Source organism: Rhinolophus hipposideros (assembly GCF_964194185.1).
Source record: "Rhinolophus hipposideros genome assembly, chromosome: 15".
In the NCBI taxonomy this organism is placed as follows: domain Eukaryota; kingdom Metazoa; phylum Chordata; class Mammalia; order Chiroptera; family Rhinolophidae; genus Rhinolophus; species Rhinolophus hipposideros.
In genome coordinates this window covers 63,901,063-63,922,459 of record NC_138061.1, presented here as the reverse complement: position 1 = coordinate 63,922,459, position 21,397 = coordinate 63,901,063, and the positions used below count along the sequence as shown (strand labels likewise).

Below are 21,397 nucleotides of genomic sequence, written 5' to 3'. Positions count from 1 at the left end.
CTTTTCCTCCCCATGGTTAAGTGGCCCTGCAGCAGAGCTCTCAGCACCCACTGAAATAATTCACACACTTCCAGGAAAAGCTGTCACCGCTTCCTTGTTTCAGAAGAAACAGAGAAAGCTAAAGCGCATTTGATTTATTTTTATTGCCTTAGGTCAGTTATTGATTTAGAGACCCAGTGGAGGAAGAGAAAACAAACAGTTTCTGTGATGTGGAGAGAAGAACTCAGTATTGAAAGAAGAATAGCAACAGGAAACGTGACTTCCGGAGGATGGTGGTCAGCCTCCCACACTAACGAAGAGAGGAGAATGCCGTTCTTAGGCTAAATGACATTTCCTGTACTCCTTCCCTGGTCAGGGTCCACACCCTCCTCACAGAGGATCCCTCCCTCCCTGTCACTGAGTTCCTCATATATAGCGATCAGTAGCTGGAAGGATTAGGCCAGCCTTGTTCTCTAAGGAGAAGATGATCTCTTACAAGCGAAAGACTGAAGACAGAAGAATCAGGAATATCATGGGCTCAACTACCACCCGTTTCCCAGAGGGCCTCTTGTCCCTCCTGTCTCTCCCACTCCAATCCATCCTCCACATTACTGCCTAGGGATTTTTCTAACACTTCTCTGTCATTCCCCCACTTAAAATACTCTCATGGTTCCCCCTGCCTCCAGTAGGAAGCAAGTCTTCCTGTGAGTGGCATGGGGCCAGCAGGCCACTATCATCCGTTTCCTGCTCCACCCCAGTACCTCACTGATCTAGGTCCTCTTACCACGCACCTACTCACCATCTTCTTTTTGAGGCCTCCTGCCCCTTCAGCCCCGTTTCTCCACAAATTTAGGTTCACCCAGACATTAAATTTACTGTATTTTGCCATATGTAATGCGCACCCATGTTTTTGGCCCAAACTTTCAGAGAAAACAAAGCTTTCATTTGAATTTTTTAATTCAAATTTTTATTTGTTTACATTTAGGTACTTGTTTTTTGTATTATCAAGGAATTTTTAGCATTTATTTTTTAACATATTATGGTACAAGAAATTTTATGTAACAATTACAAAACACAAAACCAGATACAAGGTACAAGAAATATTATGTGCCGGTAACAAATTTACGACATTTACGCATCGTAGAAGGCCAAGAACTCTTCATCATTACAAGTTTGTCGTCAGTCCAACAAAACCGATGATCGTATTCCAGGGTATTAGTTTGCATGTGGATGTCATTATTGATTTCTAGAGTTACATTTTTAACTCATAAGCATAAATAAAAGAACTAAAAACATTTATATAGATACAGAATGAGTACTGCCCATGTATGATGCGCATTCTTATTTTTCCCTCACAAGTTTGGGCAAAACAGTGCGCATTATACGTGGCAAAATATGGTATGCCTCTGCATGGCACTTGTCAGTTAATCTCTTATTTCTGACCCCTTGTTGCATTAGTGCCCTTGTTTCTGGAGGCAGACATGGGTCACCTGCCATCACCCCAGCTGACTCTTTCCTCCTGGCTGTACCCCGCCTCGCATGGTCAGGCTGCCTTCCCTCTCCAGAGTGTTGGCTGTCTCTGGGGTTCTCTTCTCCTGGACCACGTTGCTGGGGAGAGTCAACATTCTCAGAGGTGCAGCCGCCGCCTGTGAAGTCCATTTGTTCCCCAACGTGAGTCTAACAGCCATTTCTGGATTGGTTCTTCTGTTTATGAGACACTCCCCTGGAGGACCCCCCACCGCAAATTCACCCATGCACACATCAAACTCATTACCTTCCCCTAGTCCTGTTCCACTGGGAAATCCTCGTCTCAGTGAATGGCTGTCCTGTCCAGATTCTAGGTGCTCTGCCCTCACCCCCAAATATACTGGTGACCAAAGTATATCTGTTACTGTGGCCAGGCTTGTCCCTTTCCTCCTGCTTGCCACCATGCCTCACATACTCACCACCTCCCCATCTATCTGATATCAGGGCCTCTCCTCGGGGCTCCCACAGCACCTGGCCTTACCTGTACTTTAGCACTTCCCACTCCATGATGAAGTCATGTTTACCTGCCTGAGTTGACGTTCTCCTCCACTAGAACCGCATGGTTGCTTTTTACAAAGTGACCTCTACATTTCTTAAGCTACAAAGGCTATGTGAGGTCTGACAGTTAAGTTTGAGAACTTGTTGCAACGATGATGCTAATCTTTTTTGGATATCAGAGGGATTATTCATTATGAATTTGTACCAACTGGGCAAACGGTTAACCAAGTTTACTACGTGAAGTGCTGAAAAGACTGCGTGAAAAAGTTAGACAAAAACGACCTGAACTTTTCGCCACCAATTCATGGCTCTTGCATCACGACAATGTACCAGCTCACACAGCACCGTCTGTGAGGGAGTTTTTAGCCAGTAAACAAATAACTGTATTGGAACACCCTCCCTATTCACCTCATCCGGCCCCCAATGACTTCTTTCTTTACTGGAAGATAAAGGAAATACTGAAAGGAAGAAATTTTGATGACATTCAGGACATCAAGGATAATATGACAACAGCTCTGATGGCCGTTCCAGTAAGAGTTCCAAAATTGCTTTGAAGGGTGGACTAGGCACTGGCGTCGGTGCATAGCTTCCCAAGGGGAGTACTTTGAAGGTGACCATAGTGATATTCAGCGGTCAGGTGTGTAGCACTTTTTCTAGGGTGAGTTTGTGACCTTAATTGTCAGACCTTCGTATAAACCGTAGACACCTTTGATAGTACAGACAGTGGTAGGAACTGTTCTTTTTAAATTGTGCTAAAATGCACATAACATCAATTTATCATCTTAACTATTTATAAGTGTACAGTTTAGTAGTGTTAAGTACATTTGCATTGTTGTGTACATAATCTCCAGAATTCTTTTCATCTCGAAAAACTCTGTACTCATTAAACAACTCTTCACTCTCCCCTCTCCTAGCCCCTGAAAACCATCCTTCTAACTTTCTCTGTTTGTAAATTTAACTACTCTAGGTACCTTGTGTAAGTGGAATATTTGTCTTTCTGTAATTGGCTTATTTCATTTAGCATAATGTTGTCAAGATTCATCCATGTTGTGTGTCAGAATTTCCTTCCTTTTTAAGGCTGAATAGTATTCTATTGTATGGATAGGCCACATTTCGCTTATCCGTTCTTCTGTCACTGGACACTTGGATTGTTTCCACGTGTTAGCTATTGAGAATATTACTGCTATGAATACGGATATACAAATATCTCTTTGAGTTCCTGCTTTCAAATCTTTTGGATATATATCTACAAGTGAAATTGCTGAAGTGAAATCATATGGTAATTCTATTTTTAATTTTTTGAGGAAAAAAATTCTCTTCTTTGGAGAAATGTCCATTCAAGTCTTTTTCCTCATTTTTTAATCAGGTTGTTTTATGTTGTTGAGTTGCAGGAGTTCTTTATGTATTCCGGATATTAACCTCCTCTCAGATATATAAATTAGCAAATATTTTTACTCATTCTGTAGGTTGCCTTTTCCCTCTCTTTATTGTGTCTTTTGATGCACATATGTTTAACATTTTCATTAGCACTAGTTTTGTAATCACTGAGGACCCGTCCTCTTCATCACTGTGCCCCCATGTGGAATCTGCAGAGTGCATGTGGAGTGAATGGCTGGTTGAAGGCAGGGATCTGAGACTGGAGCTTTAAGTGCTCATGGCTCCACATGTGGTCCCTGGGCCAGCAGTCTGGGCATCGTCTGCAAGTTGCTGAGGCTGAAGCCCCACCCCAGACCTACTGATTCCAATCTGCAGATCAACAACGTCCCAGACAAATCTGAGGAACATTAAGGTGTGGTAAGTGCCGCTCTGAATGACTTGTCAAACTCAGTAGCCAGCTCTGCTACTCACTGCCGACAGGACGGTCACTGCCAGCTGCCTCTGGAGAGAACTTACTTATACACATGGTGCCAAAAAAACATGTATACACACTTTAAGAAAGGAAAACTGTATTAAAATTGTAATACTCAATATGTACTGATAACAGAAGGTGAATACAAGTCACGTTTGACTTCTGCAATTACAAGAGGTGCTCAAAGTGGTTATCATCAGCGTCCAGACACTTCTGATGATTGTGAACTACTGCTTGAACAACGTTGACCAAAGGGTCCACTTGTGTATATTTTTTGGGCACCCTCGGTATTGTAGTAAGACAATTCAGCCCACTTAGGAGAATGGTGGGGTTTTCTTATTTACTCAACAAAGAGAAAATTACATGTGAGAATGTGCATCTAAAGTTATTATGACTCTCCTTCATTCCTGAAAACCTCTCCCAAAGAGCTCATCCCCATCTCAGCTGGAGGTAGCCCTGTCTGGTGATCCCCTTGAACAGGTAGGGAATTCTGACCTGTAGGGAATGTGCAGACAAGGCCTCTTGTCTGGGATGCCCTTGAGTTTAAACTCCGCTGAACGATCAGAGCTCCCAGAATGGACAGAGGGAGGTGGCATACATACTCTGTCATAGTTGAGAGGCAACCTGTTTTAGGAACCAGCCTTCCATCCATTGGTCAGCCCAGGATCGGGGTGCCATGTCCTGTTCAGTGTTTGACTGGTGTTAAAAAAGAATCCCCTTTTCCCAGCCCAGTTTTCACAGTCGAAAATACATTGCCAAGACCAAAAAGAGTGTTTCTCTGATCAGTGGCAGAAAAAGGCTTTGAGGCGCACTAGACACCAGTGATAGAATTCTGAGAATTTTAATAATAACCCAAATCCCAGCAAAATTATTTCCAGAGGACATGCATTTCAGGTTTCTTGAAGGATGTTTATAATAAGCTGGAGAATTTCTCTTGTTGTCGTTAATGTGCTAGAACTGGTTTCAGTTAAATTTTACATGAAAAGGATATATTAACCTGCATAAAATATGTTCATAATCTCGATTTAAAATTAAAAAGAAGGAAAAAAACCCACCACCACATGTACAGTATATTGCCCCAAGTAAAAGCCTTGGGAAAAAAACAAAAACTTTGCTTGTACCACGTTAGTGCCATTTTTACAGAGATAAAAATTCTATGCTCCCCTCGGTACACATGCACATCCCGTTATTGTCACGGGGAGTTATGTGTGTCGACTGGAGGGAAGGATAGATGCCGAGGCCTCGGAAGGGATGGGAGTGGGGAACACAGAAGGAGCAGCCATTGACTTCATGGGCTTCCTGCAGTCCGGATAGAGGGCCGGGCCGCTCACAGGCGGGCCGCGTGCGATCAGCAGGGGAGGCGTGAGATCACGTCTCGCGTGGGCGGGCAGGCACGCGGAGACCGCCCGGGCGCCCGCCGCCTCCCACTGGCCGCAGGCAGCTGCCGGGCCGGATGCTTCTGGCCACGTCCGAGGCCCGGGAGGCTGCCTGCGGCTCGGGTTTTGTTAGCGGTGGGCCGGGGGGGCGGGGGGGCCGCTACTTCCCGGGAGTCGTCCAAGGCCGGTCGTCCTCGAAGCACGTCTTAGGGCCCCTCGTGAGACCTGGGAATCCCGCCGCTGCAGGCCTCGCGGGGCGTGGGCCGTGGCTCTGCGCTCCCAGGCGGCGTGGACCCCCGCGGACGTTCCCGCCGGGCCGCACCTGCCGGCTGAGGCGCTGCGGCCCTTCTGCGGCCCTCGTGCGCTCGCCCGTTCTCCACGCGTTACTGGGCACCGCCGGCCGCGTGCGCGGAGGGGGCCGCGTGGCCAGGGCCACAGCCCGGCAGCCCCGACGCAGGTGGACGGCTGGCACAGGTGGGCCCACCTGGCCGCACAGGCCCTGCCGGGTCCGGGTCCGGGGCTCCGGTCTGGGTCGGTCGTGTCCCTGTGTCTGCAGGCAGTGTCCCCGAAGAGGGGTAGCTTGTTTTCCATCTCGGCTCAGCTGATTTGCTGCCTTTATTGGGCACCTCATTGCTGCCATCATTGCACCGCTGGGAAATTTTTTAAAAAAACTTTTTCACTCTATTTTATTTTTGTAATCTCGTGGAACAATATCATTTGTGCTCATATTCAATTTTTTTAAAATGCTTATTTCATTTAAAACCTCAGTTTTGAATGCAAAGTACTTCAGAGTTGTTATTAAAAGACTTTTTCAATCTCAAGTTGAGAATACTAGAAATGAAGTGCCATTTCAGAAAAAAGGAAAGAAAAAAATTATCGATGTATTTGTAACATCAAGCTAAGCATCCAAAACATCAGGAAGAAAATCCCCATGTGAAATTTGAGTTCATGAAAACGAGCGGTACACGCAAGGGGATTTTGTTTCTCTGGTCAGATTTGATTTTAATTTATCATTGTAACTTTCTAAAGCTGAATTTATAAATTCCAACAAGCACACGTAATGTCCAAAAGGCAACAACCTCATGAATTTCTGGTTCGAGTGTGCATAGAAAGATGAAGAATGCTGACTATGAATTCAATAGTGTGTGCCCATTGCCCACGTTACCTGTGAATTCACCAATGAGTTAGCCTATCTACCGCTATTTATATTTGGTCTTAATGCTTTGTGCCCATGACACAACGCTAGTGGTGAGGATGGGAACGATACACACACTTCACTTCAATGGCATTTCCCCATGCAGGACTGTCCCAGTGCTTACCAGCATAAACACTGGGACAACCATGACGTAAGCGTTGTTATTGTCTCCATCTCTCCGATGACCCTGGGGAGGCCCAGGCTGGTAGGTACCAGCACAAGCTCCCACATGGGAAGTGGCGGAGCTGGGTCTCACCAGGCTCTTGGCGCTGGATGCCTGTTCTTCCTCACTGGGCCCTGGGCTCTGCTGCCTGTCATCAGAAGCACTCAGTGAAGTTCTCGTCCTCTGTGTCCAGGGTGTTTTCTGTCCTGAGCTTACCGGAAAGATTTTTACATGAGAAAAGTTGGAATGGTGATTCTAAGTGGGGTTATAGGAGTGGGGCTGGCAATTCAGAATTCCCATTTGTTAGAATAGTAAGTGAAATTTCTTGCATAGACTTTTTATTTCTCTGAGGTGGCCTCTGTTAGGAAATTAGTTTATATTCTCCTAAATATTTCTCTGTGTATATACAAAATTGTGTCCATTTCTATGTATACATTTCCACAGTGTATGTACAATTAACCCTCATCAGTGTAGGTCATGGCTACAGATTATGACAAATACATTTCTGTATGTAGAGTTCCCTAAAAATGAGAATGGTACTAAACAAAACGTTCACACACTGAATTGTTGTTTTTCTTCCATTAACAATAGATCAGGCTCCTATTTCTACATCAGTATGTGCAATCCACCCCATTCTTTTAATGACTACAAAGTGTGACAGTGTCATCATTTATTATCTATCATATGTCTACATTTTAACCTATTAAGTTGAAAGCCACATGCAGATTTTATATGATTCCAAGCTGTAGCACCCAGGTATCCTAGTTCTCAGTGGAGTGTCTTCATGGAAACCCGAGATAGACTGAAAGGAAAAAAGAATCCATGGTTCTCCACATGATTTCTGGGAGCGTCTCTTTCCTGCATCCCTAAGGCCAAGGATATCCATGGAAGGATTTTTAATGACTGTACCAGACTGGTTTTCTTTGATTTTATCTTAAACTCAATCAGTCATTCATTGAAAAAAACACGTGCTAAGGATCTACTATGTGCCAGGTGGTACCTGAACAGGTATCTTCCAAGGAGCTAAGTTACATGGTGGCATGCTCCACCCACCCCTGCCCAGCAGGGAGAGCAAACCTGGTGTCTTGAAATCAGCCACTGTGGGAAGATTTACACACGTAAATCAGTAGGTGCTGCAAATTAGAGCTTTTTTCTTTGGAGAGCCTGTTGCTCAACCGTTTACCAGCACAGCACTGGCTTCAGCAGTGAGTAAGTTGGTTGCAGTCCCTGGGTGTGTGGAGTGAGTGGTGTGGTCAGAGGCCGGCTGTAGCACCAGCTCTGCTGCTTGCTAGCTGTTGACCTCAGGCTTGCCATTTCTGTGCCTTCATTTCTGTGTGTGTCACCTGAGGATGATAAGGGTATATTCTGCATAGAGTTCTTGGTGCACTCAGTAAACATTAGGTGTTATTAGTACATTGTGGGAGAAGGCTAAAGGTAGAGTGGACAATATGTTGCAATGCTACGGGGTGACTGTGTTCTGCAGGGCAGAGTAAGGGAGCCACAGATGGACTGTGTTTGATGGGAAGGGGGCCTCCTTGAAGCAAAGGCCTGATAAAGTGAGGGAGCACTGTTCCCTACTGCTGCTCCACACTGCTATGGGGGAGAAGAACATTCCAGGCAGAGAGCACAGCCCAGGCAAAGGCCCCGAGGTGGACGGGCCCTGAGCAAGGAGTACACAAGGAGACCCGATGGCTGGAGCGTTGGTCAGCAAGCAGGAAGTGTGCTGCTTGCTGGGGTCAGAGGGGGATCAGGGCAAGGTCCTGACAGACCAGGATCCTGACAGGACTCTGGATTCGATTCTAAGTGTGATGAGAAACCACTGGAGGATTTGTGCAGAGCAGTGAGTGCCATAGTTTGGCCTATCTTTTCGGAAGGATCATCTTTCCTATCATTCAAAAGTATATCACTGGATTAGGCACTGGTCCGAGTCCAGGGGTATCCATGAGAGTCTGACCTGTGATATTTTCCAGATGATCTCTTCTTCTCTCTACCTCTAAATATTTCAAGGGGGCCAATTGTTAAAACAACACTTACTTGTACTCTATAAAATAATTATAGTAATAATAGTTAAACACTTTTGTAGTATTTACTGTTTACTTACCAGGTAATTTTCTAAATACGTTACAAGTATTAATGCATTTAATCCTCAAAATAACCCTGTGAAATAGGTCCTATTATAAGTCTCACTTTACAGATGAGGAAATGGAGGCACAGAGAAGCTGAGGAACTTGCCCAACGTCACACAGCTAGTAAAGGGCAGTCTTTCTGTCTCCGAGAGTCCATGCTCTTCGGTACCACTAGACAGACCCTTGCCCAGTCTGACGAATCTAAGAGAGTTCAAGCTTGCAGGTGATTAGAAGACTGAGTGTTCAAGGTTGAAGATTCTCAGAGTGGACTCTTACATAGAGAAAGATAACCAAACACTCTTTTTCTCAGCATAAACATTCTCTTGAATAGCATTGCCAGTAAAAGTACTTTTGGAAGACAGCTGGGAAAACATCCATCTGCGGTCCATGGGGAAGAGCAAATGAGTGGCTGTATTCCATCACAAAGCTATCACTGCGCCACTAGGAAAGTTTCATGTATCAGGACCCTCCCCAGGCGCATTACCTATAATCACATTTTAGCTTCCAAAACACACGTTGGTGAAATTGAGAGACATCCATCTCTCTGATGACTGGTAAAGCCTTGAACCTTTGTATACATGGCTTTAGCAAGTTCTACAGCTGGTCACCTCGATCTGTCCCCAGAACACCTGGACAGGGCTATGTGACTTTCTGTCCTGTCACTTTCATTCTGGGAAGACATTGTGCTGAGCAACCATTGATTTCTCCAGACTTAAAAGTGTCGTGTGCATTTGCTCTGCTCAAGATTCCCGAGTGACTTCATCCAACCCAAGGTGCCAACAAGCCTGGAGAGGACTTTGAGATCTTCATCTCCATCCCGGACGCCTCCTGAGTTCCAGATCCTTTTGAACCTATCTGAAGTTCTAGAGAACACTGAGTTTTTTATTGGCCCTTAGGCACTGGGTAAGCATGGGGTGCCTGGGCAGATATACCCCCACGGATCATAGATGTCTGACGCAACAGAGGCAGTGGGTATTTGGGACTGAGAGTGCACCTGTGTCCCCATGTGCAGTGACTGAGGGTCCTGGTCTTTGGACCTTGGCTCAGATTGTCAAGACACGCCTAAATCAGAGTCACAGCTCCATGCTGGATTTGGGGAGTGCTGCTGATTCCAGCCCTCACCTCTGAGTGAAGATTCTGGTATCAGTTATGCTGCTAGAACCAGAGGTCCCAGTGGACCAATGAACTCATCTCTAAGGAGATGGCGAGAGTCGACTTGACATGTGGCTCTAGCGGTTACCTCAGAAAATTCCCCTGGACTTCTCTGTTCTGCTCCATATACACTTAGCTCCATATTTCTACCTGTCCAGCGGGCACGTCTAATCAAGAGTCTGTTGCCACGTCACACACAGCCTGACCCAAGCAGAGCCTGCACCCTTTTAGCTCCATCCCATGCTGGTCAGAGGTACACCTGCTCCTTTCTTGGAGACTAAGAATCTTGGGGGGATGAGACAGTAGAGAGAAGCTAGAGGTCGCCTGTAGGTATTTTGATGGGATTCTCTCCTTCCCGTTCATTGCCCATTCCAATCAGTGACACCTCCATGTATCTGCTCTCAGAGGGCCTTAGGTTCACCTGGGTGCCAGGCATTCACAACACAGCCTTGGTCACACTTGTCAGGGCTCAACATGTCCCGTGAGCTGCATGTGGATCCCAAGCAGGACTGCCTGGCTCCCAGTCCAGACTTCACGTAGCCATAGCTGCATGACCTTGAGTAGATGACCTGCCTGTTAAAGCCTGTTTCCTCATCTGGGAAGTGGGCCTGGCCACTGGACCCCCCTCACAGGGCTGCTGTGAGGACTGAATGAGATGGTGAAGATGAGGTCACATTTGCTGAGTGCTGATCTCAAAAGGACCGATTCTCAACCACCACACTCTTCCATCTCCCAAAGTCACCTTTGGGTTGTGTTCTCTGTGTCTCTTTTGTTCATTTTGATTCTTTATTTTCATATAACTTGCACCTCAGGGAGCTCGACTTCTTCATAATATGTTTAAACATAAATGAGTATTCTAGTTGGCAGGCCTGTGGAACTCAAAACAAGTCAAGGTCACATCCAAGGCATGTTGATTCCAACAGGACCAATGGGGACCACGACACAATTTTCTTTCCTGAGTTTGGACCCATTGAGGCCCCTCCATCGAATACAGCTTCACTGAATATGCAGCCCCCTTTTCCGTGGCCATAGTGCTATATGTGTGGACACTGTGGAGGCAGAGTTTGTTTTACCAGGTACTGCCCTGTTGAATAAAAAATGAGCACTTATCTTGAAGGGGGAAGAGGAAGTCTGCCCTCCATAGTATGTAATTCTCTCTTGGGTAAATGGATTCCTGATAGTGCAACTCTAGTAGAACTGCAGCCACATTTTTAAACTCTAGGTGACGTTAGCATAAACATCCCATGTCCTAGTTATTGATCTGTTGCTGTGATAATGCTATTACCCAATTGAACTTCTGACATTGGAGAACTTGCAGTGGCTGCAATTGCATTTTTCTTTTATTCCTGCAACTTAATTCACCTTGTGCATCGCTATTAAAAAAGTGTTGTTTTGCAGGAGTCTGCATAGAATGTTAAATCTCTCTCTCTCTCTCTCTCTCTCTCTTTCTCTCTCTCTCTCTCTCTTTCTCTCTCTCTCTCTGTTAACTTTTTCTTTTTTTATTTTATTTTAATTAATTAATTTATTTATTAGTTTCATCTGTTAACTTTTTCTTGAATCCTGGAAACGCACCTATAAAATGAAATACTCAGAAACGACCCGTTAGGAGATTGAAGAGGAAGGGTATTCCTAAGAGGTGCACAGCTTCTGAATCTTTTCCAGTTTCAGCCCCATCAAATAAATCACTACTGCAGACATTCAGTAATGTCTACATGTAGAGTATTCCATCACCGATACTCTAAAACTGGACAGGAAAGGGTTTAAATGAGAAATGGGAGGTCCAGCCCGAAGACTGCCGTCTGCTGCTGCAGTGTCTCACCACTGGCAGAACAGATGGATGGGGGTGGAAGACATGGCATTTCAAACTCTGAAACTTATGTAGAGTCTTCCAGAGGTCCCATCACTGCATTAGAAAACTGGTCTTTGCAATGATTTTTTCCTACTTCTTCTGAGGGGATTTAATGGGGCTCAGCGGCCATCAGTGAGCACGTGAGTTCAAGTCTAGCACCAGTGAGGTCCTTAAGGACAGTGAAAAGGCAATTACTGGGCCACCAGTACCTCCTAGGATGGCCAAAACACAAAACACTGCCAGTACCAAGTGCCAGCAAGCACGCAGAGAAGTTAAAACGCTCAGACATCGCTGGTGGGAGGGAAGAACGGTGCAGACGCTCTGGACAAATAGTTTGGCGGTTTCTTAGAAAGTTAAGCATACACTTTCCATATCACTCAGCAAACTCATTCCTGGGTGTTTACCCTGAAAGCATCTTGCAGAGACCTACACATGAATATTTATAGCAACTCTATTTATAACTGCCCCAAACTTGAAGCAACCCAAATGTCCCTCAGTAGGTTAGTGGATAAGCAAACTGAGGCGTGCAATGCACCACCAGATACTCCTCAGCAATCAGGAGGGAACCATTGATACACACTACAACTTGGATGAATGTGGAGAATTACACTGAGGGAAAAAAGCCAATCTCAAAAGATGACGTACTGTGTGGTTCCTTTCATATGACATTCTCTAAGAGACAAAACCATAGTGACAAAATACAGATCAGGGAGTACCTGGGGGTAGGGTCAGAGGGAAGACGTAACCAGGGAGGGAAGCGTGAGAGCGATGGAACTGGTCTGTGTCCTGTCCTGGCAACGCTCACAAATGCGTATGTGTGTTAAATGCATACAATTGTCCACCTAAAAAAACAAATCACTTCTAGTGCATGGTATTTAAGAAAATTAAAGTAAAAAAAAAATTTTAATCCTCTTTTTGTTACTGGAAGACGTAGCAGGAGGCATGAGTAGAAATGTAATCTTTAGGTTGGGGTGCACAGTGTCAAGTCAAGCCATGAGGGGCAGGGCAGCTGGGGGTGACAAATGGATGCTATTTTAATTGATCCTAGAGAGAAAGTGATGACACCGAAACATTCACTCAGTACACATGTGTTTAGCATCTCCTATAGGGTAGGCACTGTGGTGCCAAAATCGTTACATACGTCATTTCATTGAAATCCTCATTTTCATCAACAAGATGGACCCCTGAAGGCCAATGGTGGAACTGGCCCAAGGTCACACAGCTGACATTTGAACTGAGGTCCAAACTCCTTTTGCACCCATGCTCTGAAGTCAGCTGTAGGATGATGGCCTCAGAACCTCTCTTGTCACCTCCTCTTTATAAATGCTTCCATTGAACTGAGAATTAGATGAATATTATTTTATTCCAGACTTTCTTTGATGCATTCACATGTGTCTGAATCTGAACCCCCCTCTCCTCTTGCTCATGGATTCCCCTGCAGACTAAGGAGTGGATTCTCCCTGGCTGGGAGAAAATGTGTGAAAAGTGAGATTAAAGGTACATAAATCGATGAGATTTAGAACTTACAAGATACCAAGCAGTGGAACCCAAGTACCAGGCCTTTATTGGAGGAGTAGAAAGAGAAACTGACCAGAGGTCTCTTCAGACTGGTGAAAAGGAAAAGTAAGTAAAACTCAATAGTCCTGGGAAAGAGGAAATGGCGAAGTTGCTACTCACGTGTTTAGAAACGTCTTGGCTGTATCCAAAGGAGCCTCCTAGCCCCTGCGGCCGTTGGTCCACATCTGCTGTGTGTTCCTTCCCCTGCTGCCTTGCAGTGAAGAGAGCTACACCAGATAGAGCTGTCAGGCTCAGGTCCGAGGCCCAGAAATCCTACTGTGAGCAGTTTCCGGTGTGTGTTGCTGGAACCTAGCACTGCTGTAAGAGTGCACAGCTAGTCAGGAGTATTTAAGTTTGTGGTCCTGAGTGCTAAAGCCCCACACATTTCTGTACTTCCTGCACCCCAAGAGCAGGGTAGGGCTTGAAGAGGGCCATTTTGAGGGCCAGCAGATGGCAAGGAACTAACCAGAGCTTTTTGATTCATCTTCAGAGACCACTTGCTCTACTCCAGTCCTTGAATTGCCTTAGCTTAAACCCAGTATGGGCTGGAATTGTCAAGATTTCAGACATCACTGGGACTCCCCGTGGGGTCCTGCGGCAGGGCCCTTGCCCTGTTTCTGCTCCATTTCAATCGCTTTAACCTTTACATTCTGCTCCTTACTTCCAGTTTTAGAGTCTTACCTAGTCTTACTGACATGCTAATACTTTCCTCTAAGCTACTTCTCAGTGCACCTAAATCTTCCACTAAAACATTGGTGCAAAGAAGGGTGACATGGTGACAACTGGTAGGAGTCCACACATGCCCCTTTTCTGCTGGCTGTTAAGGATTGATTTCCAGTTAAACAAGCTGGGAATGTAGTTAAGCACATGGTTGCTGGCCCCAGCCAGTGTGCACGCCAGGAAACAATAGGTTCTGCGAAGGTGCTGAGGACCAGTGTCACGCATCTCCTGTTGGAAACTGTATACACTTCCCAACTTGGAGCCGCCTGTGTGCTGCCTCATCTCTTCAATCAAATTATTATATCCCAGAAATATGCATAAGGGAAATGATTCTACACATTTTATGGGGAGGTTGGTGCTTGTAGCAGTAATTGAAGTACCTTTCCACTTATGAAAGTACTAATTTTATTTGTTTTTATTGCTTTTCTAGATGCAATTATTTATTTAGTGTGCTTTGGCTTTATTAAATTATGTTCACTATTGGAACATCATAAAAATGTATGAAAACAACACACCAGCCAAGCCAGCCTGGTGACCTGTATTGAGAAAGCCAGTGTTATTTTTCATATCCAAACGTAATGGAATAACTTAAGAATAAACAGATAATCTACACTAGAAAACAATGCAATTTCAAGGTAATGTAATAAAGCACCTGGACAATATGATTTCATAAATCTTGGCTCTAAAATTTACATGAGTTGGGTTTTCATGTTTATCTGAGGACACATGACATTTCTAAATGGAATCATTATAATGTGAAATGTAATTAAACCGAAGGCAAGATGTAAACGGGAGTTTTGTTGGCTTCTGAGATATGAATGGCTGAGAAGCAATGTAGAATTTCGGTGTCGAAAGACAAAAAGGAGGGACTCATCACTATAAATGTCCCTGACTTTGAAGTTTTACAATGGCTGGACAGTCTGTGCTGGTAGCTTGGCAATCAGCCCTGACTAGTATCTACTGACTTGAAGGCTTTCTTGACACATTCTCTTTGTCTCTTGCTCCCCTTTCCTATTATGATGTTTCACGTCAAAGTAAAAGGGCTTTTGGATTTTTGCATTCTTCTTAAGAAACTTAAATTGGATGCACATGGATTATTTGTCCTGAATTTTGGTGCGATAACCAAGGTATAAGCACAAAAGAGCAAAAATCAAAACAAAACAACAGCACAACCGAAGCCAAAAAACAAAAACAGTGCTGCTTAGATGAAAGTCATGTGTCTTTTATGACTATAAATTAGTGACTGACATTTATTTTTCTAAGTATGAATTTAAAATTAATGAAAGTGTTGTGTAAATGCATGTGACTACCATAAAATTCTAATGGTATCAACAGATGTGTGCCATAAAGGGGGCGGTCTCCTTCCAATCATCCAGTTTACTTCCCCAGAGGGAACCATGGATACCAGGTTCTTGATTTCCAAGTAGGTTCCAAGGATTTTCCAAACATATAAACATATACACATATATTTACTCACATGCACACCTATTTACACAAATGATAAAACATACAGTCCACATAGCGCTCCATCATTCCTTTTGAATACTGTAGTGCATACTCCACTGAATGAATTCACCAGTTTCCCATTGATAGCGGCTTCCAGATTTCTGCTTGTACCAATAAACACTTTCACCAACAATGTACAGGAAGATCTGTTTCTTTCTATTTTGAATGGCAATTTTTAAAATAATTTTTATTAAATTTATTGGGGTGACATAGGTTAGTAAACTTATAAAGGTTTCAAGTGTACAATTCTATAATACATCATGTACTCACCACCCAGAGTCAGTTCTCCTTCCATCACCGTGTATTTGACCCCCTTTACCCTTTTCTACCTCCCGTCTCCCCTCTTTCCCTCTGATAACCACTCTACTCTTGGCTTTGTCTATGAGGTTTTGGTTGGTTGTTTGCCTTGTTAGTTTGTTGCTTTTTGTTTTATATTCCACATATGAGTAAAATCGATGGTTCTCGACTTTTTCCGTCTGACTTATTTCCCTTAGCGTGACAATCTGTAAAAACAAATCATTAAAGTATAGTTGGCATACATGTTGTATCACTTTCAGTTGTACAGCACAGTGACTTGACATTTATATGTCTTACAGTGTGATCACCACAATAAGGCTAGTAACCGTCTGTCACTGCAAATTCATTACAATATCATTGACCATATTCCCTGTGCTGTACATTACGACGCTATGACGTATTTGTTTTATAACTGCAAATTTGTACCTCTTATTCCCCTTCACGTTTTTCACCTACCCATCCCCAACCCCCTCTCTTCCGGCAACTATCAATTTGTTCTCCAAAAAGACAAAAACTGATGTCTAAGTTTGATTTAAAATCGCTATTCTCTTGCTATGAGGGAAGTTGACTCGTACTTCATGTGTCAGAGACATTTGTATTTACTGTCCCGTGAACTCATTGGTCCTGTCTGTTGTTCTTTGCTTAATTTTCTGATGGATTGTTGGCCATTATCTTTTTTGAATTGTAAAGACCCTTTGATATGATACAAATATTTTCCCCATTTTTTCAACTGTCCTTGGACTTTATTTAGAGAATATTTTGCCATGTATAGAATAAAATGTCCATATCTTTTCTTTATCTTTATCTTTTTCTTTTTGTATCATACTTTAAAATACATTCCATATGCTGAGATTATATTTTTAGAATTTTCATTTGTCAGTACCACAGTATTTTAATGATTGCTGCTTTATATTTTTAGTACCACTAGAGTTGAATCACCAAGTATTTATTTCAATGATAAATTCCTTAATCACGGTAAGAAAATAAACTTCTATGACTACTTTATTCAAAAATATTTTAACAAAAAATGTTTTTAAATTTTATTAGATGCCTTTCCAGTATCTATGAAGATAACAATATGATTTTTCATCTACTACTATTATGAATTATATTAAGAGATTTTTCTAATATTGAAGCGTCTTTGAATTTCTGAAATAAAATCAAATTAGAATGATTATCTAATTTTTAATGTGCTTCTTCATTCTCTCTGAGTAAATTTGATTTAAAATTTATATTAATAAATGAGATTGTTCTTAAATATGTAAAGTTTTTCCTTGTTTTTTAATACACTGGATCAGTTTAATTACATTGGAATTATCTGTTCCTTAAAGACATTTTTTTTCCAGAAATTCTTTGCCTGAGCACCATTAAATTAGTACTTTCTGGTTGTTTTGAGAGAGAGCTTTTGGACAGTATTTTCCTTCCATTCCTTCCCTCCCTCCTTCTTTCATTTTCTTTCTTTTCTTTTTTTATTTTGATGGTAATTAATACATTCATATTTTTTGGAGTTGACATTTATTGTTTATATTTTTCTGGCACATTCCCCTTTTTATCCTGTACGTAATTCAAAATTTTTTTTGCAATAAGTTGAGCAAAGTAGTTTTTCTAATTTAAATTTTTTTCTTTATTTACATTATATCCTCATTCTCATTTCTTATTTTATTCAATTTTGTTTTTTCCATTTTTATCTTGATTAATGTATTTTTCAGTTAATTTATTTTATTGGTATTTTCCAAGCACAAGCTTTGGATGTTTTTATTAATTCGACTGGGTTTTTTTGTTTATTTGTTTTCTGATTCATACAGTCTGGTTTTAATTTTATTGGTCCTTTTTTCTGCTTTTCTCTCATTTGTTTTGTTTGTTTATTTTTCTAACTTCTGCAGTTGGATATTTGATCCATTTAATTCATATTGTTTAATGTAAACTATTGTTTAATATAAACAGTTAAGTCTATGCTTTTTCTCTGAGTGCTCTGTTTTTTAGATTCTGGCAAGTAATATTTCTTTATTATTTTCAATATATGCTGAAATTTTAGTTTTATACAGATTAAGTCATTTTAAAATTTTTCTAGATGGTAGCATTCCAATTTTATTATTAATTTCTAGGATTTTTTGCTTCTGTCTCTATTTTTTCCTTTTGATCAGGGACTGTTGCATTATTTTTACTTTTCAGATTAAAATCTGCTTTGTAGCCTAATGTTTAGTCATTCTTTTGTTAGTTTCTATGTTGACTTGAAAATAAATCATAGTGTCTGTGTGCAGGGCCTAGTGTTCTTTATAAGATGATGAGATCTATATTATTATATGAGTTTGATTTTATATATTCTTGTAAGTTTTTTGTCCAAGTTTTTGTCCATTTTTTGTCCTTCGAATCCCTGCTATGCAATGCAAATGCACGCCTGATGAGTGGATGTACGATGCAGCACTCCCTGTGGTCAGCTAGACTTGTGTTGTGTTTTGTCTTATAGCCTAAGATTGCTGAGGAAAACTTGACCTACGCCGAGCTGGAGCTGATCAAACCCCACCAGGCTGCCCAAGGCATCCCCACCAGCACCGTCTACGCCCAGATCCTTTTTGAGGAGAACAAGCTGTAACACCGCATCCTCTTCCGTGGTCCTATTTAATACATGACCCCGCCCCAGTTATTTATGAAACCTTATTTTTGTATTTTCACTTGTGCCTTCTGTGTGGTGGGGAGACCCTCCCCTGTGGCATTCCAGGTGCCTTTGGAGAGGTACTAGGCTCTTCTCTGCAAAAGAGCAGGGGCCACAACCCTGGACCAATATTCCGGGACAAGATTTTCCTGGGTCTGAGCCCTGAGGGGTGAGGACTCTGATTCTGAGAGCATCCAAGGAGATTATCTGCTGAGCCAAACCTCTTCATGATTTCCTCTTGTTTCTCTGGGTTTTAATTTTTTTATCTTAATTTTAATCTTCTACTCTTTTTGTATCTGTGATATCAAGCTCATAGCATATAGCTAGAGGAAATGCCGTTGTAGGTCAAAGTGTGAGATGGTGGATATATACTAATTGGTTTTCAAAGGATCAGATAATATTGCTAGAGCACCCAGAGCAGAGCAAAGCAATACTCAAGATAGCATCTCTTGTTTTAAATAGATGCATCAACCCTGGTGACTTAAGGGCAGAGAGGCACATTTGGGGAAGTCTAAAGGGACAGCAACTGTCTCTGAAAACCACAGTGCCTGTCCCCCTCCCCCACCCATGATCCTCCAAGACCATAGGACAAGTAGAGCTCCATGCTAAATGGCTCCCACCCCTTGGGCAGCGTGGATGTATGACTGACACAGAAACTTACATTCTCCAAGAAGTTCTTATTTATCCTTTTCCAAAGGAGCAGTGGGGGTTTGCCATCAATGACACAATGAAGGAAGTGGGCCTTTTGGAAGTGTGTCAAGGTGACCACCTCCCACTGAATGTCCACTCCTGTGAGAGCAGAGTTTTTGGTTGGTTCCCCCAGGGTAGGAGAATAGGAAGTCCTAGCCGAGCTGGGAAAATGTGTCCTAAAGACACTAGTGTTGCAAAGTGCCTTGGTCAACTCAACTTTGCATGTGAATTCTAATGGATTTGGGTGGGGGTCTGGCAGGGATGTGTTGCATACACATTTGTGAGGAAGTTGCTCTGTGGACCTGTAATGACATCCAGGACTTCAGTGGAAGATGGATCCATTCTTGAAAAGGGCCATCTTGTCAATTGTGTTGTTCTGGGTGGTTACTTACTGCACACTACAAAAATTGTTTGGTGTTGTAATGGACCATGTATATGCGGTAAATTATATATTTTAAAGACAGCCTTGAGTGTGAGTTGTGTCCCTCTGTATAACCATGTGAATTGAACTTGGTCAAGATTAGTATCCCCTAATTGCCTAAGACTCATGTTTATATAAAGGTGACTTAACCTCTTAAAATTGGTTAATGACTACTGTAGGATTCTGGACACTATAAATTACTACACAAATACACTGTCTTAACATTTATGCTAAAGCCAGTTTGCGTTTACAAAATGAAAACTTTCATAGATAAGGCTCTCACTGCAGTAACTTTAAAATATAAATAGTTGTCCATGAACTTAGCTGTACACTATCGTTCCCGAAGACCCTTGTAGCTTGTGAGTGCTTCTTATGGTTTATTGGAAAGAGTCCAAATTGAAATCGGGTAATGATTTTCCAGAAGCAAAAATAGCCTGACTTTACAAAGAGGAAGTCATTTTCTCTGGCCTACACCTACATCTCATTCCCTCCCTCTCTGCTAGATTTCAAAGATAGTTGATAAACCATGCAACTTTTGAGGAAGAAAGACCATTTGGAAGTACTCACTGGAACTTGCCCGAGCATCTCTTTAGGAAGGAGACTCTCTGGTCAGTATCCCATTCACCTCATAACTCCCATAGACATCATATCATATGTGATCACGGCAACGTTCCAGAACTTGGTTATATGGTGTTTTGAGGAAGGGGGGCAATTTCTTGATTTGCACAAAGAGCCGTATGGGCTAGTGGGGCCCTGGGGATGCCAGGTGGGAGTGGAGAGTGGGGCATGTGAAGGGGAGATGGTGGGAGAAGGCAACGGGTTAGGAGGCCCCAAGCCTCTGCAGGACTGGCTTGAACTTCAATCACCCCCAAACCCACCCCTTTAAATTCAGTGGGAGCTTAGGGCCATCACACATGGAAATGAATACACTCATTAAGAACACAAGCTTTTAAGAGCTGGTAGTTGTAAGGTGGTCTAACAAGTCTATTAAGTTCAGGCTTTTTCTCCAAAACTCTGGTGATAACTGCATAAACGCACTGAGATGTGCAAATGAGGGGCCTGCTGCCATAGGGCATAAAAGGAAGCTGCAAGACCATCTCCTCCTGAAAATGCTTCCCGCTTTCCGAGGGAACCATGGGGGCTGTTGGCAACATCGAAGTCGTGCTTGTCCTACTATTAACTCCAGAAGCAAACCGAGCAAGCTCTGCTCAGAGCTGGAAGCAATTGGTGACTTGGACCCAGTGCTTCTTCAGGGTGATAAATCTTGACGTTAGTCACTGTAAACTTAAAAAATGGGTCTACTCATTCATTCTCTATCAAATACACCACTAAGCATGTGTTGATATTTCTAAGGGTTAGTAAAGGGAAACATCATTCAAATAGAAATTAGGAAAATATTTTCACTTTGATTTTACTCTAAGACATCTAGGGAACAGCTGCATATAAGCAGTTTTCCAGATGCACGATGGCGCGTACATTGAAATGAAGTTAAAACCAATAAGAGCCACTTGCTCAGAATGCAATGGCTCTTGCAGGCAGAGTACAGGTACTCTCAGGTTTGCTGGTGAACTTTGGCCGAGACCGTGCATGGCGTGGAATCACTGCAGGAAGCAAGGAGGTGAAAAGGGTTATCTCCAAGCCCTCGTGTGAGGAAAGGGTTGGGACTTCTTTCAGATCACCTCTTCATTAAGGCATCATGATTCTGTTAGCTCACAGGGCAACAAGAAACAGCCAAACACTTGTTGGGATGACAATGACATGAGACACTTCGTAGTTTTGGGTGCATAGGCATCTCAGTCACCCCACATGCCAATAAGCCTAAGGACTCACTTGGATAAA

The 21,397-nt window shown here is 42.8% G+C and overlaps 1 protein-coding gene across 2 annotated transcripts in view; it reads left to right on the top strand.

Annotated features, from left to right (window-relative positions):
* The window catches only part of VSTM4 (V-set and transmembrane domain containing 4), a 103,355-nt gene extending 83,642 nt beyond the window's left edge, over window positions 1–19,713 (top strand). Inside the window, exon 8 of one of the 2 annotated variants that reach the window (XM_081074762.1) lies at window positions 18,262–19,713. In XM_081074762.1, the coding sequence (XP_080930888.1) occupies window positions 18,262–18,387 (126 nt within the window). In that variant the 3' untranslated portion in view covers window positions 18,388–19,713. The remainder of the gene's footprint in view (window positions 1–18,261) is intronic. The other variant, XM_081074761.1, reaches the window with a different exon arrangement.
* The last annotated feature ends 1,684 nt before the right edge of the window (window positions 19,714–21,397 follow it).